The sequence below is a fragment of the Strigops habroptila genome, chromosome 6 (assembly GCF_004027225.2).
Source record: "Strigops habroptila isolate Jane chromosome 6, bStrHab1.2.pri, whole genome shotgun sequence".
Classification (NCBI taxonomy): domain Eukaryota; kingdom Metazoa; phylum Chordata; class Aves; order Psittaciformes; family Psittacidae; genus Strigops; species Strigops habroptila.
In genome coordinates, this window is record NC_044282.2 from 27,490,459 (window position 1) to 27,505,605 (window position 15,147).

The following is a 15,147-nucleotide window of genomic DNA, read 5'->3' on the forward strand; positions in this document are numbered from 1 at the left end:
AGCTCTTACCTGAATAAGGCAGCCATTACTCTCTGACATCAGATAGTCACAGAGAATTGCCACTGATCTCTAGGATCAGCATCCTGATGTTCTTGAAACATACTCAGTCAAATAGCTCTAACACCCTCTTGGAAGAGATACTAAATAGATGCAACCCAGCTTCCAAGGTGATAAATATTTAAAAGGATGCGTGAAATATTTCAACAGTGTCCTCTCAACTAACGTGCTTTCTTTGGCTTTCTTGTTACAATTTAGGGCCGAGGTATTTTTGCCAGTGGAAGTCCTTTTGATCCTGTCACTCTTCCAAACGGACAAACTCTCTATCCTGGACAGGGTAACAATTCCTATGTGTTCCCAGGAGTTGCCCTTGGTGTTATTTCATGTGGACTGAAACATATTGATGAGGATGTGTTCCTCACAACTGCTGAGGTACTGTTAAAAATTACTTAAATTCCTTAATTTAGTAACTTGGTAATAATGAACAATTAAACAGAAAAAGTTAAACATTATCTTTAAAATTGCTAAAATAGTGTTTTCTGTGTAAGATCTTTATTTACAAGGTATATTGGTTTTTATAAACTCTAGTTGAAGAAGTTACTTTAAAAAAAGTTAATACTTGGTCCAGAAGTCTGACATAAACCACACCTCCTGTTGGTTGGCAAGGAAAAAAAAGACTTCAGTACTGTATTATCACAGGTAATGCACATATGTTTGCATACACATCCACATAGGTTTGATTTTTAGATTGAAAGGAATTATGTTTTGATGTTGGCAGCTTTGGGGTGACTTGTGTCTGTGTTTTGCTTGCAAAAATAGATTGAATTTCTTTTATCTTTTTGCTATTTTTGAGTAGAGCTGTTGGAATCATTTTTTGTGGACCTCCTTGGTCAACAGCTCGTGGAAGTGCTCCATTGCCTTGTGGTTCCTTCACCACATTTTTACACAATTGCCACATTATTCTTGCCATTTTCTTTTCTGTCCTTTTCTGCATTAGTTATTTTCGTTCCTCAGGCAATTTTTTATGATGTTCTGCCATTACCCAACATGTGATCTCTCCTCCTTTATCTCCACCCAGTGAGCAAGAGATGAACAGAGAGCAAATAGAGAGTCATTCACCACCTACTTCCAGTGAATGTTCAAAATCTAACATCCGCTATCGTACATTATGATATCATAAGTGCATAGGATTATATCTTCACATATGGGAGAAGAAAGTGGCCTTTATTATTTTAGAATCCCTTATTCAAACTAGATTATGAGTAGTGGTTGAAATCATATGTTGAATACATTGGTTTTTTATTTTTTTTACAAAAGAGCCCTCAAAACAATAAGTTAGTCTTTCTGTAGCTGTTTATCTCTTAACAAAATTGTAACTTTCTGTGCTTTTCTGGGTCTAGCATCTTTTTCCTCATCTGCTATAGCCTCATTGCATCCTTACCACTCCTGCGTCTGACCCTTCCCTTTTCCTTCTCTTCCTGTCTCCTTCATTGCCTCTGTTTGTTGGTTCTGATTTTGGCTGGCACCGAGATCAATATAATGAGCCTCACAAGACTCAGCTTCCTTCTGTGCAGAGTGATGGGGGTTATCCTTGCTCAGGTTCCTGGCTACTCAGCTACCAGGAATGTGTCCCCAAAATCATCCTTCTCAGAGAGAGCTCAGGTTCAGAGATTAGAAGTGCACGATGGTCTGACTGTGTCCATACAAAGTCATTAAAAGCCTGGTGCTTTTGGGCTTTTTTTAAGGATATGGGAATAAGGAAGAAGTGTAGCCTCAATTTACCAATTTAACTCTAATTGACCTAGATTCAATTCAGTGGTAATTTCTTTCTAGAGGAGAGAGGAGCTGCACTGATTAGCAGTAAGTGAGAGAATGCCTGACTCAGCTCTTGCAGCTTCTCTAAGGGGCGTTGCATTCCAATTCTTGCTCCTTGTGCCCTCTTTTTGGATTAAAGGAAGAAAATGGTCCTGTACTATCACTCAGAGGCAACTGGTAGGCAACGTGATCCTATGACGGGCAGTATGTCATATGAAGCTTTCAAAAAGGGCAGGCACTGCACGCTGCCCTTGCTGGATTTTTGAAGGCTTTTTTTAAGGTACGTACTGTGGCATCTTTAAAGCAGTTTGCCAGCAGCTTGCCCTTTATAAGAAAGAGATTCACAATTTCCATCTTTAAAATTAGTAAAAAAGCCCAGACTGTCTCCACTGGCTTTAACCATCCTAGGAGGGCAATGATCCATCTCGTAAGTTTTTGGATAATTATATCCTCCCTTTAAATCCTCCCCTGTAATTTCAGTTGGATACGGTGATCCTCGCCTGCTGGTCTAAAGTGCTGTGTTAAACAGTTGTCTAATTTCATTCTAGAAGTTGCTTCATTTTGGTTTAAGTGAAATGGTTCCTATATATAGAGTGCTGATGGATGAAAGGTGGCATATGCGTGGATTGAACTGTGTTTCAAGTGGCAGTCTACTCAGTCAGAAGAGAAATCTGTTCAGAACAAAGAAATTTAACTGAACAAAGAAATGTAACAGGGAAGTAAAATAGTATCAGAAATTGCAAGGAAGCTTTAAAATTCTCTTGAGGTAGAGGTTCTCGCCTGACTTTTTTGGTAAAGGTTTTGCTACACAATTGCCTCCCTCTAGTAAAATCCGTAGAAAAGTTTGACATGTAAAAATGTTTTTTCTTGCACAGAAGGTCTCTGTTGGTGGCAAGATCAGTGGATAGCTACTGGCCTTATGGCTGGAGCTGAGAGCATTTGCATCTGGTCTCCTTGCTTGTGTGTGAGGCAGTGTGCGAGTGAGGCTTGGGTGAGGTACAGGTGGTTACTGAGCAAGGCAACCACTGATGGATTTCAGAGGAGTCTTTGCCAGAAGATGTGTCAGGGGTGTGAAGGCTGGGAGCTGGGCTGTGTAGGCCCTCAGCTGAAATTAGAGTACGTAGCAAAAGCAAAAGTGCTTTTTGTTTTGTTTTCTTGGCTTTTTTAATGGAAGGATAAAATCAAAATAGTTTCGTGTGGGTTTTAGAATAGTGGTTAGTATTCTCCATTTGAATTGGAAGCACCCAAGATGGTGCAAAATTGAAAGCACCAAACCCATTCATTTTAAACAGAGAGACCTTCTCAGATTGTAGCAGTAGCTTACCTGAAAAAAGAAATTATAAAAAATAAGCAGCCCAGGCTGCATGCCTGCACCTCCTGTCTTCTTGCTTTGCCACCTCTCCAATTAAATCCAATAAAAGTCACAAACAGCTTATTGTAACTACAACAAATTCTGCTTGCAGTGTTCTTTCTGCCAAGTAAAATGGGATGTAACTTTGATTTTAGACAATAAATCTGAGGTACTGAGAGCTGTAATAACTCTTAGTTGCAGGCAATTGCTCTGTGATGACAAGGGACATTACCTATTCTTCTAAGTCCTACCAAACTCAACAAAGGGACAGAGAATTATGAACTAATGAAATATTCTTGGCATTATGACCTACAGTTAAGTTACTCCAGAAATAATCCTATTAAATCCTTTCATTATAGAGAATTTGTCCTCCAAAAGCCAAGAAGCCCCCACTTGCTTTATGCCATTTGTCCTGTCTTGGCTGCCTTCCGTTTAGGTTCTGAAATAAGGCTTAGCTAATTTCTGTATTAAAAACTTGAATTAACTAAAATTTAAAACATGAAAATAGCCATTCTGGGTTGCACCTAAGATCCAACTAGCTCTGTGTCTTCCTGTGAAAAGAAGCAGTAGCAGAAGCTGAGGAAAATACAGAGGGGGAAATGCAGAGTGATCCTTTTGCTGAAATGGCTTCTCAACTTCTTGGCAGCCTGTTCTGTATGGCCTTCCTGCGCTGGAAATTTTATCCCTGTGTGGATTATCTTTCATAATGAGCCTGGTGGCTTTTTAAACATGTTCATACATTTGAACATCGTTTGGCAATTAGTGTCACAATTTATTTATGAGTTCTGTGGAAAAAGAAAATCTCCTCTTGTAATTTCCTGCTGTCTGATGAGTTGGGTTCCCTATAGTGCTATGAGAAATGGTCATCTTGGATTGTCTAATGTATTTTATTTCAATCTATCTTCTTCTTTTTTCTCCCAAGTCTAGTTTATCACTTTGTTTGTCTTCTTGTAAAAAAAAAAAAATAACCTTTTGATCATCCTTGTTATTCTTTATACGCCTCTTGATTCTATCCCATTCTTGTTTGAAGCAGGAGGAGCAAAAATGCACACTGTTCAAGCAGCGGTACGTTGTGGATTTATACATTGGTATAATTACATTTTCTGTGTTGCCTCTTATTTCCTTAATAATTCCAAATGTTGATTCACATTTTGCCCCCTGCAACTGAACTGATGTTCTCAAGGAGCGTTTTTCAGGGACCACATGAAAAAGGTGTCATTCTCTTTGAAAATGCTTGTTTCTGTGGTTTTGCTTAGTTTTTAATGCTGTTACAGGAGTATGTCAGAAGGAATAGCACGGCGTCTACATGGTTAAGCTTGCTACCTCTCCCACTTCCAGCACTGCTCAAATGTTTTGTGGCTTGCTTTCCCTCAACCCCATCACAAAACAGAAGCACTCCTGACCTTTCCTTGGTGGCAGCGCACTAACAGCAACTTGCTGTTGATTTCTTCAGATTTCATTTTTCCTGCTGAGCCCCATTGAACTGCTAACAGCAGAAACCTCATATTGTAAGCTCCTTGTTACACATTTAGGTGCACATCTTGTTTTATCAGAGGGCTGCGTATCAATTGTAACTAACCTAGTTGCTATAATGGAAAGCAAAACCTACGTTTTACGTTGTCTTAGCTCCCCCTAGTGGTTTTTTATCTCTGCTGCATTTCTCAATATCGGATTAAAATGTAAACAAATAATTTTCCTTTACTTATTATACTCAACAAGAGTATAAACTCTTGTTGCTTTTGTTACCATTTCCACTCTGAATGGAGAAACCTACTATGCCTACCAGCATGCTGTGTAGATTGCAGAAGAGAACTTTGTTGTTTCTCTTTGAACCTGGAGTTACTGTAGTGTTTGCTATTTAATTCAAACTATTTATGTACTTACTTCTGTAAGAAAGGTTGAATTGATGATAGCCAGGCACCTTTTCTGGCACAGTCCTAGTTGTTTGCAAGCAACATACGTAAGGTCCTATTTCCCACATACAGCAGGAACTGTAGAAAGCAGTTTGTGCTCTGTTACTAGTATCTTCCTAGCATGTTCTCTCAAAAGTGCACTTCTTGCTTTCTCTTTGGGCCATGTTAGCAGTTTCATTTCACAGTGTTTCCTGGACTTCCCTGGTGTTTTCAGAACCTCTTGATGGGTCATACATGGCTCCACCAGATGCTATCCAGACCAGTTTTCCTTCCATCCGCAGAGTACCCTTTACAGGTCACATCACACAGTAGTATCCTTGTGCTCCTGGATTAGTAGGTGATTTGGTTCTAACCTTTTATTATCTGAGTTTCGTTTCCACAAAAGTATATCATTTCTACTGATGGGAACACAAAGGGTGCCTCTGTATCACTCTTCCATTTTGCATCAGAATGGTCTTCTGGAGCACATCTCCCTGGTGTCCCTATAGACTCTACCTGGGTGCACAGTGTAGCATGGTCTTGGGAGGAGAGGGGGACTGATTTCCTTTTGGATGAAACTAAACGGAAGGACACACTCCAGGAGCAAGCCTAATGTACTAAATATCAATGGAAACTGCTTATAAACTGTAACAGTTTTAAGAAGTACGAGCTTGCACTGTACAAAGAACCTCCTTTCCTTGCGACTGCTACGTGTTCCCAGCTGTTCCAAGGGCAAGTGACATCCCCTCACCAGAGTCATTTCCTTTCTGTCCCAAAGCAAGACAGAGAAATTTCTCTGCTGATTCTGCTGATACAAATCTCTCCTAATGTTTTTTAATAATTTGTCTTGAGAATTGTAGTAGAGGATGTTAGTGAAGGTAGCTATTAAAACCAGCATACAGTGAGACCATTTTTAATATATTAATTTTGTGCTTGGTTTGCTTAGAAGATATTTAGATTTGGTTTTAACTAGCTGCTCCCTAGAAGGTACAAATGTGGTCACTTAAGAAATGGAACCCTCAAGTCCACCAATGAGATTACACGGTAGAAGACAGGTTAGCTAACTGGCATCAGCTGATTCTCAGGCACAGCAAATCCCAGTCTGGATCCCCTGAAAGGCTCTTTGCTATTTCAGGTCTCCAAATGACAAACAGATTTTAGCTAATGATGGCAGAACTATCATTAGACCCAAAGGCAGCCCCAGGACCCTTTGCTTCCTAAAAGGGATCTGTTGGATCCCTTTTAAGGGAATAGAGGAAGTTGTTGTGGTTATTTTTATTTATTTAGTATGTATTTTTTTCATGAAGTAAGCCCATAAGCGCAAGCACTGTCTCTCCTCACTCTGCGAAGAATGTCCTCACATTCATGGTAGTAGAAGGTTTTTCATATGGCCAGTGAGTAAACAGTGAAAAACAACTTCTCCAGCTTGCTGTGCCACTGCTGGAAATGGCAACAAAACATTTCCAGCTAGGAGGACCAAGCAAGAATATTCAGGCCATAGAGGAGACGCTCCTCTCGGATGTGCATTAGAACTTCTGTATTGTTGTTTTCCCTGGTCAGTCTGCTGAAAAATCAAGCAAAGAGCAAATAATTTCTTTAGTTACTTGCTGTGGCTGAGACGACAGACTCACTGCAGCCTTCAAGCGGAGTGGACAGACTTTTTCTAGCAGCACTGTTTTTAATGTGCCAGCAAACCAGAATTTAGCATTAGACCTTCTGTTTCTAAATCTGACTGCAGTGACTCTTTAAAAGACCCTGGATAATCTTACTTTTATCTTACTTTGGTCTGCAATTGACCATACTTACCTTTATGACCTCATACAGGCAAGATGTGTGGGCTGGATATGCAACAAACCTGCTCAGCCAGCAGTAATTTAATTCAAAGCATTTTACACTTGTGGGTCTCAGCTCTGTTTGCCGCACAGGATGACTTGACAACTGTCAGAACAACTGGTGCTTTTTTCATGTTAGAAGTCTTTGACACACCTGCAATTGATGGCTGGAATTTTTGTTCCTCTCACAGTGAACTACTTGCTAGTTTGTGTGTGTCATGGACTTACCCAAGACTTACTCGAGTCTTATTGTCTGAGTGAGAAAAGGGCAATAACTCCCTAAATTTCTATCTCTTGTGTAGCTACCCCTAGCGATAAGGCTGGTTGTAAAAAATACTGCCTAGGTGGATTAAGCAGTATCTATGTGATTTGAGAAAGCAAAACCATTTCTTTGCCTAAGACTAGATCACTGTCTCATAAAGCCACAGCTGCATCTGCATTTCAAGTTAAACATGTCTGCTTTATTTCTAGGTAATAGCTCAGCAAGTTTCAGATGAGAATTTACAGGAAGGTCGTCTGTACCCTCCGTTAGTCACTATTCAGCAAGTATCGCTGAAAATTGCTGTAAGGGTAAGTCATTTATTTCAGTCTTTTGTGGCTTCTTTTCTCCCCACGTTCTCTACGTAATTGAGCATTTGATTTGATGAGCTAACACTCCTCCATGCAAGTTGAAGTTGGTTCACGTCAATCAGTCTTGGACAAGTAGCAGTTTCAAAATTGAATTTAAATTCATAAACGTAAATGTAATCCAAGTACAAGAAGGAAGGATATGGAACGATAACAAGTGTTTATGTCTGGGGAGCCCAAACTGAGCTGTGCACCAGTTATGAGCAGGTCTCCAGGCTTACAGTCGTGTGAGGTGCACAATTGAAGGTTTGGCTCTTCCTGATTATCAGTTGCCTGTCAAAAGAGTAAATGTCGCCCTGTGTCCAGGCACTATTCCTTTTTTATCCCATTCTTACTCTGGCCTATCAAAATAACTAACTGCAGGGGATGCATTTTGTTTATAGCTCAGGTTTGGGCCAGGGGTTGTTTGGTTGGTTGTTTTTTACCGGTAAATATTGAGCTGATGCAGATGGATTTTCAGTAACTGACTTAAACCCACAGAGAGAAGAGGAAGCTTTCAAATAATGTATTTATCCCAGCTCCTCCCTTGTTCTGTTCTTCAGGTAGGGTTTTTTCAGCATTTTAGGAGGTTATTTTGCTGGTCTTCCGTGACCTTTTTTTCTCAATTACTATTTTCTCTCTTGGTCACCTTGCTGTGAATAATTCCACTTATTGCATATTCTTTTGAAAGAACAACGAGGAGCCCTCATGCGTGAAACAGTTCCCCTACAGTTCACTCATGCTGTATATTTAACAAAAATCTTTCTCACAGTTCACATCATCTTAGGCAAATAATAACTGTTCTGTAGATGTTCTGTAGGTGTCAAAATGTTACCTAAATTCCTCAGACAAAATCAGACTGCCTGTGTGTTTGGCAGAAACACAGTAATAGAAATTCCTCCTCTGCTTGTGCGTGTTACATCAAATAGAAGAAAAGAAAATGTTACCAAAGAATTCTGTCTCCCTGATCCCTCTTGAAACTTTATTCTTGCAAATAGCTGCTCTGGCTCATACAGCCCAAGAGGTTGGCCCAAGAGGCCAGCAATGGCCTCTGCCTCTTCCAGGGGTGGAATACTCTCAACAATTTTTGGAATACCAAACGTGGGGTGTAAATTCAGGCCACATTCAACTACAATAATTATGTGCACAGACCTCAAGATGAACTCTTATGTCAACACCCAAAATGCTTCTCAGTCAAATCAGGTTGGACTTCAGATTAATCCTAGAAGGAAAGTCTAAATATGGTAACTTGGGGTCTCAGCTTCTCACCAAGCCAAAACATTTGTTTTAAAGAGAGAGCTAGAGCAAGCAGGAAGGAGACCATTTTCCTTTTATTCAAAGTAGGAGCATTTGTCTGATTGCCAAATACAGTTTGAAGCCAATCTTTCCAAAGAGTGCTGCTGCATCAAACCAGTCTGTCAGACTTCTTTGGTTCCATAGCTGAATGTCCAGTCTAAAGACAGACATTTCCCTAATAAGTGTTCTACAGATGTGATAGGCTACCTTGTTGTGTTGACTGGGCTCCCCCTCCTTCTAAACGTCATTTTTGCTGCAGCTATATTTGTGATGCATAATTGATTCACTCAGGTATGGTCTGGGGGAGGAAAGGGCAAGCAAATATCTGTGTCTCCCCAGCCATCTCTAGAATTAAACCCCCTGCATTGTGTAGGACTAATTTTTTCTCGTGAGTTTACCTTTAAGAAATATATTATCAAACTATGGCCAATAATAAACTTCTCTGATATGCAGGGAGCGTGGAGGCTTGGAACAAACTTTTCTTACAGTGCTTTGAAGAAGATGGTAAACCAGGGTAACCTGATTGATAATGAAAAAGCAGAAATTGTATCATCTCAGTGGTTGGCGTTTGTGGACTGTTCTATCCACCACTGCACAACAAAAGCCAAGATACTACTGGACAAGGAGGAGTGCTATATTTGTAACAGCAAAGACACATAATCCTGTTCAAAAGTAGCATGGGTCAGACTCACTTAAATGCAAACATCATCCTGTTCCCAGTCTTTCTCGCTGTACACTAGCCTGGATTCAGTGTGAATATAGGTGGCTGACAGCACCAGAGAAGATGAAGTCTTACCTTGATTTTGAACTAATTCCAACTTTTAAATCCTATTAAATGTACTCAAATAGCTTATAAATCAGCACTAATTATGATTTTAATGCATCTTTCTAGATCGCAGAAGAAGCCTACAGGAATAACACTGCCTCCACCTATCCTCAGCCCAAGGACCTAGAAGCCTTCATCCGCTCTCAGGTTTACAGTACCGATTACAACAGCTTTTTGGCCGACTCCTACACCTGGCCTGTAGAAGCCATGAAAGTGAAACTGTAAATATTGAATGAAGAATGAACAAACTAGCAGCAGCTAGAAAGCACTACAATATCCAGAACATCCCTGCCTAGGAAGCCTAAGAGTAGCTAATTTTTTAAGATGCGCAAAACTTTTTCTAAATTGCAATATTCAGTTAGAAACTCAGATCAAGAAATCCTGTTAACTGCACATCAGAAAATAAAAGTTAATCTGAGAAATGTATTATTTGTGTTGTTTGGTTATTTTGATTGTTATTTTAGTTGAGATATCCTACACTGTATTTTGAGAGATTTTTTTGTTATCAAAGTAAGTGGTTGTATCTCGAGTTGGGAGTTTTACCACAGATGTCAGTGAGAACTCCAAATTGCCTGACCATCCTCCTGCACATACTTTCTGACCTTTGACAGTGTTGCCTTTCCCATTTCCTTCTGGTTGAAATCTCACAGATGATAAGGCCTATTTCTAAACCAGCTTGTTTTGCTGCTTTAAAGGAAAAAGTTTATCATTTGGCAACTTCCCAACAGGACTGGATGCAAATTGGTTTATTGTTTTTGAGTCATGATCATGTGGAGTCTGCACTCATGCCTCAGTGTTCTAAAAAAAACCCCAAAACTCTGAGGAATCATTACTTGTTACAGAATTACCACTCCAAGACAAATGTAGTGTGCTCTTTGGATGGTTCTGGAAACAAAGTGTACTTGAACTTTTTTCCTACTATCATGCTGTAGAGATTATTTCTACAAAATTAACTTCATCTGTCCAGCCCCTCAGCTCTGCCACAGCTGCAGCCTGCAGGTCCTCAATTCCAAAGAGGAGAGAGGCACCTTCTCCTGCACTGCAAAATGCCTGATATTGTAAATATTTTTTGCCTTACTGTGCTTTTGGCCAAAGTTATGATCACACAAACAAGGTACTTACCTCAGTGAAGGAACACAGGTTCATCTTCATTCTGAGCAAGCAGAAATACTGCCTTCTTCTGTATTTTGATCTATTGCTATTGAGAGAAGTATTAAAACACTTCCTTGTATTTTATTTGAAATAAAGTAATATCTGGTACTTTTGTAGTCATCATCTGAGTGTACTGAAACAGTCTTTAAATAGCTGCTGTCAAAAGGGCCTGATTTTTGGAATCAAGCAGCCAAAGTTCTACAGCTGAACAGTAAATCCGCTTTTATTGCTTGGCACCAATGTTCATGGTATGGTGCTCAAAGACAAAGTGGCAGGCGGTAAGCTAGTGATCCTGTAAGGCCCAGCTCCTGGGGACTTTTCAGTTACATTCTTCTTCTACACACTGTATTGATGATCTTTAACCGTGATAATCATCTATTATGAATTGGAAACCTGAATTGCAATTCACTACCTAAATACACGCACTCAGCACGCTACCCCACAGGAAAGCGTTGCCTAATGAGCTTTAATATCGTTTCCTGTTATAAGCTGCTGGAAAATTGTCTCTCAGTACTGATGTGACAGAGAAAAGATGGGTAAAGTTACACGTATTTTTATTTAATATATAAAATATACATAGGGTTTTCATTTTTCTTTATTTTACATGTATTTCCTTACGTAACACAGGGGAAAAACAGAGGAAACACTAAACTTTGTCCCATTTTACACGTTTTCATTTCAAAGGTGCTTGACCTAACAATGTAAATATAAAATGCCATGAGTTGGGCAGCTGAAAAACTACTATTAACATAACCAGACCATAATGAAATGATTGGAAGAGGATTGCAACAATGCTGGTATTGGCAATATAATTGTATAGGTACTACCTAAAGCATAGAAGGGATGGAGTGACGTGGGCTTTCTCTTCCCCCCCCTCCCCCCGTTTATTTAAAAGCAAAACTTGGTCCTGTGGTTGGACACCAGCCTTTGCATTTCATGGATTAGTTGAATGAAGTGAGAGCTGATGCTTTGTGAAGCAGCAAAAGCTACTAACCCATGAATGCAGCAGTGAGATTTCCTTGAGCTGGGTGTGCTTTTGCATTGGCAACCACGTTCAGCTGTGACTGCAGGCACTTTGGTATCCCACAGCTGCAGGCAGAAGTTTTAACCTACAGGTCCGCACCGCAGCTTAGTCACACACAGCACATATGAGGAGACAGCAGTGTGTAATTCAGGATGCAGTGTGGGATGTTTATCACCTTGCAAGCACTTTGAGGTATGGCTCATAGTGACAAATGCCAATTCTAGGGTCACAGAAAATAAGTAAACACCTCTCAAAGATACAGGGCAACTCAGAAGCTAAGATTAACTACTTTACTTGACCATTCTTCTTGTATGTTAAACTGCTTCCCTTTTTACAGTAGCTGTAACGCACAGTATTTCAATGTTAGCATCATCTCTTGCTGTCCAAAATTAGAACTCCTTCCACAGTTTCTCTTATTTGTCTGAAAGTTTGCCTTCGACATCAAATAAAATCTGAAAAATGTGTCCGCTTTGATGCTGTTTCAGGAATTCTAGGAACTGGCCAAGATCCATGTGGTAGTCATTCCTCAGGCCATAATCACCATGTGCCTGAAACTGTAGGTCTTCGAAAGCATGAAAGAGACGAAGATCATCGACGCTTCCCTCCGTTTCTATGTTCTCCACATGCTTGCATGAAATATGCTTCCAGCTGGGATACCTAATAACACGCCAGAACTCTTCACAGTTTTCTCGGAGTCCCTCCACACAGATGACGCCAGGTTTCCCTGTCAGGCAGAAGCCAGTCAGATTTAACTTCTTTGCACAGTCAAAAATCTTCTTCCTCAGCTCCTGCCTATATATATGATGGCTGTAGATCCACATGCGATGCAATGTTTCTTTAACTGCCACCTTTTCCGAGGCACTTTCAGAAGAGATCCTGCTGTTTTCCAAGTAAGGCAGGCTGTTGTCTTTCAGCCACTGCACAGCTTCACATATGCACAGTTCACCTGAATCCAAAGAGCTCATGTGAGAAGCAAGATGAGTGTTGAGCTCCAACTGTTGCTGCCTGTGCAGTGCACTTGAGCTTGCAAAAAGCTGAGGAGCTACATGAGGGTACCTACGAGGCAGCAGTACCTGCAGTTCCACCTTAAAAACAGAACACACACACACAAAAGGAAAATGAATTCTGCAGCTACTGAAGGACATGCTAGATTCTTTGTCCCCGTCAAAGGCAGGTTATGAGGAGATGTAACTAAGATTGCAGTATCCTAAAGACTGGAATTACCTCCACTTTCCTGTTGTCCCCATAACCCATTCTTTTGTCTGCTCTTTTTCTTTTGTTGCACCATGCCGTGACTTTCCCAACATACCTAATGATGTCAAGGCTGCTCTCTTCTGCTGTTTACAGCGGTAATGCTGGGAAGAGGGCACACAGTTACGTTCTGGGGATATTTCTACTGCACGTTCTCAGTATGTGCTCAGTGCTACAGTGATACACTTGCTTCCGAGAACCTTGTCCCTTACCAAACGCACATCTGTTCAGTGAACTCATCTGAGTTGCTGGATCTACCCCAGGAAAACAAGGCCAAGAGTTATATGAGAGAGTGTTTATGATTAGAGGCCCATGGCAGGGGGCTTGGAATTAGATGAGCTTTAAAGTCCCATCCAACCCAAACCATTCTATGATTCCATGCATTATTACTATTATTTTAAGCAAGTATTCACCTAACAGAGGAAGCATTCTCAGGATTATAGGAGATAAAAAGATTTATGTGCATTTTAGGCCAGGGAAACCTCTAGATTATCTCACCCTATCTCCTGCAAGCCCTGGGCTGTTGAATTTCTCTTGATGATTCCTAAAGCGCCTTAAAATGGAGCACCTCAGCTCTTTGGCAGCTGAACCCTGCCTCTGGGCCAAGAGCAGGAGAGGATTCACGTGTCCTCAGTGCTTGGGGCACCCGTGCACCTACCGTTAGGGGACCTTCACTACCGTATACATCATATGGTTAGTCCTGCAGAGGGAAGCGAATCGTGAAATGACCAATTACCTTTCCAAGTGCCTTGACAATCTGCCATGGAAAAAAATTTCTTCCTGCCCAAGCCCTCCCTGCACAGTTCATAAAACCTCTCTCTGAAGGCTGGTAAAAGGGTGTGTTTTAAAGAGATACCTGAGCTTGTACTTAAGTTTCCAAACAATCGTGAGGTTACCTCATTACCCAGTAAATGGTTGTAATGTTTAGTTACCCTTACTCTGAGGAAAACGGCTTCTAGATTGCATTTGTCTGTTCTCAGTTTCCAGTTATTGCATTCTTATACACTCAGACCTAAGTTCTTTGTGCAAGTATTTGCATCACTTCATTGCCATACGTAACCTTTTCTTGAAGTGGATAAACTATTGGAACTCCTTGTACTGTAAGTTTTGCTTCCTCGTTCATAGGCTGGCTTTGTTTTAGTGTGTGACTCTTCTTAACAGTATTCTGCCATTTGGGGCTATTTTTACATTACCATGTCCCAAATACAGACCAATGAATGCCAGTACACGTGGCAAGGGGTGGAAGAGAGAAATACTAGGGGAATTTTCCTAGAATGACGTAAAGTCCAACACATGTATTCCCACAGGGGAAGCATTGCCTTTGTAACACACAACTCTGTAAACCAGTGAACCAACAACCCTGATATAAGCACAACCCTAGCTAAACTCCTGTGAATGCTGTGCATGCCACTGGCGTTGGCTGTCTATTCCTATCTGGGATTCTATCAGCCTGTCTTGCCCAGAGGAAGTTAAGACTCAAATAAATGATAAAAAACAAGACTTGTTTTTTGTTACTCTTGACTTTTGAAGCGACGAACAGAAATTAGGCGGGGGTTTTCCATGTTTTTTTAGGGCGGACTTTTAACTGTGTGCACAGAGTAAAGCAAACAACGCACACGGACACATCTACACGGAAGTTCTCACCTTTGCCTCTCCTACACCAACAGCGACTGAATACTCGAGCTGTGGGGGCAGAGCTCCATCAGTGCTCCTCAGGTAGCGCTGCACGCTGGGCACAGCATCCTCATCCAGACTTATTTCCCCTTTTTTGGGAAACATTGAAAGCAACATTTCTACTTCCAGCAGCTGGAGCTCCAGGCACTCTTTTACCGCGGCAGCCATTACGCTGCTCTCCCCTCCACTGGGCGACCCCACTACGGACAGAGAGTGGTTAAACACGGCCACAAAGCGCTTAGAACTTAGTCCTTTACAGGCGCGCTCCGCAGCCAGATGGAGAAGGGACGGCGGCGCCTCACCTGAGCCGTGCGTTTCAAACGTTAACGGCGGTGAACGTTCACAGCGCTCCGGAACGGCTGGGCCGGGGGGCGGGGCCGGGGGGCGGGGCCGGGGGAGCCGGGGACGCGGACGCGCAGGCCCCGCCCCCC

General features: G+C 41.3%; 2 protein-coding genes across 4 annotated transcripts in view; one reads left to right on the top strand and one right to left on the bottom strand.

Moving 5' to 3' along the window:
* ME1 (malic enzyme 1) overlaps positions 1-10,041 on the top strand; it is a 170,290-nt gene extending 160,249 nt beyond the window's left edge. For both annotated transcript variants that reach the window (XM_030490125.1, XM_030490126.1), the window contains exons 12-14: positions 256-429; positions 7,359-7,457; positions 9,682-10,041. In XM_030490125.1, coding sequence (XP_030345985.1) covers positions 256-429; positions 7,359-7,457; positions 9,682-9,840 — 432 coding nt within the window. In that variant the 3' untranslated portion in view covers positions 9,841-10,041. The remainder of the gene's footprint in view (positions 1-255; positions 430-7,358; positions 7,458-9,681) is intronic.
* Positions 10,042-11,165: 1,124 nt separating this feature from the next.
* RWDD2A (RWD domain containing 2A) lies at positions 11,166-15,089 on the bottom strand. 2 transcript variants are annotated; one of them, XM_030490127.1, is made up of 3 exons: positions 14,687-15,049; positions 14,622-14,627; positions 11,351-12,876 (listed from the first exon to the last, which is right to left on the bottom strand). In XM_030490127.1, exons 1-3 carry the CDS (start codon positions 14,882-14,884, stop codon positions 12,205-12,207), a joined length of 876 nt encoding a protein of 291 aa, XP_030345987.1. In that variant the 5' UTR covers positions 14,885-15,049; the 3' UTR covers positions 11,351-12,204. The 2 variants fall into 2 exon arrangements, with proteins under 2 accessions (XP_030345988.1, XP_030345987.1); XM_030490128.1 differs by lacking the exon at positions 14,622-14,627 and having other exon boundaries at positions 11,166-12,876; positions 14,687-15,089.
* Positions 15,090-15,147: the final 58 nt, after the last annotated feature.

Bases quoted from the DNA above. Each gene is read 5' to 3' on its own strand.
- RWDD2A (XM_030490127.1), bottom strand. From the start codon at position 14,884: ATGGCTGCCGCGGTAAAAGAGTGCCTGGAGCTCCAGCTGCTGGAAGTA.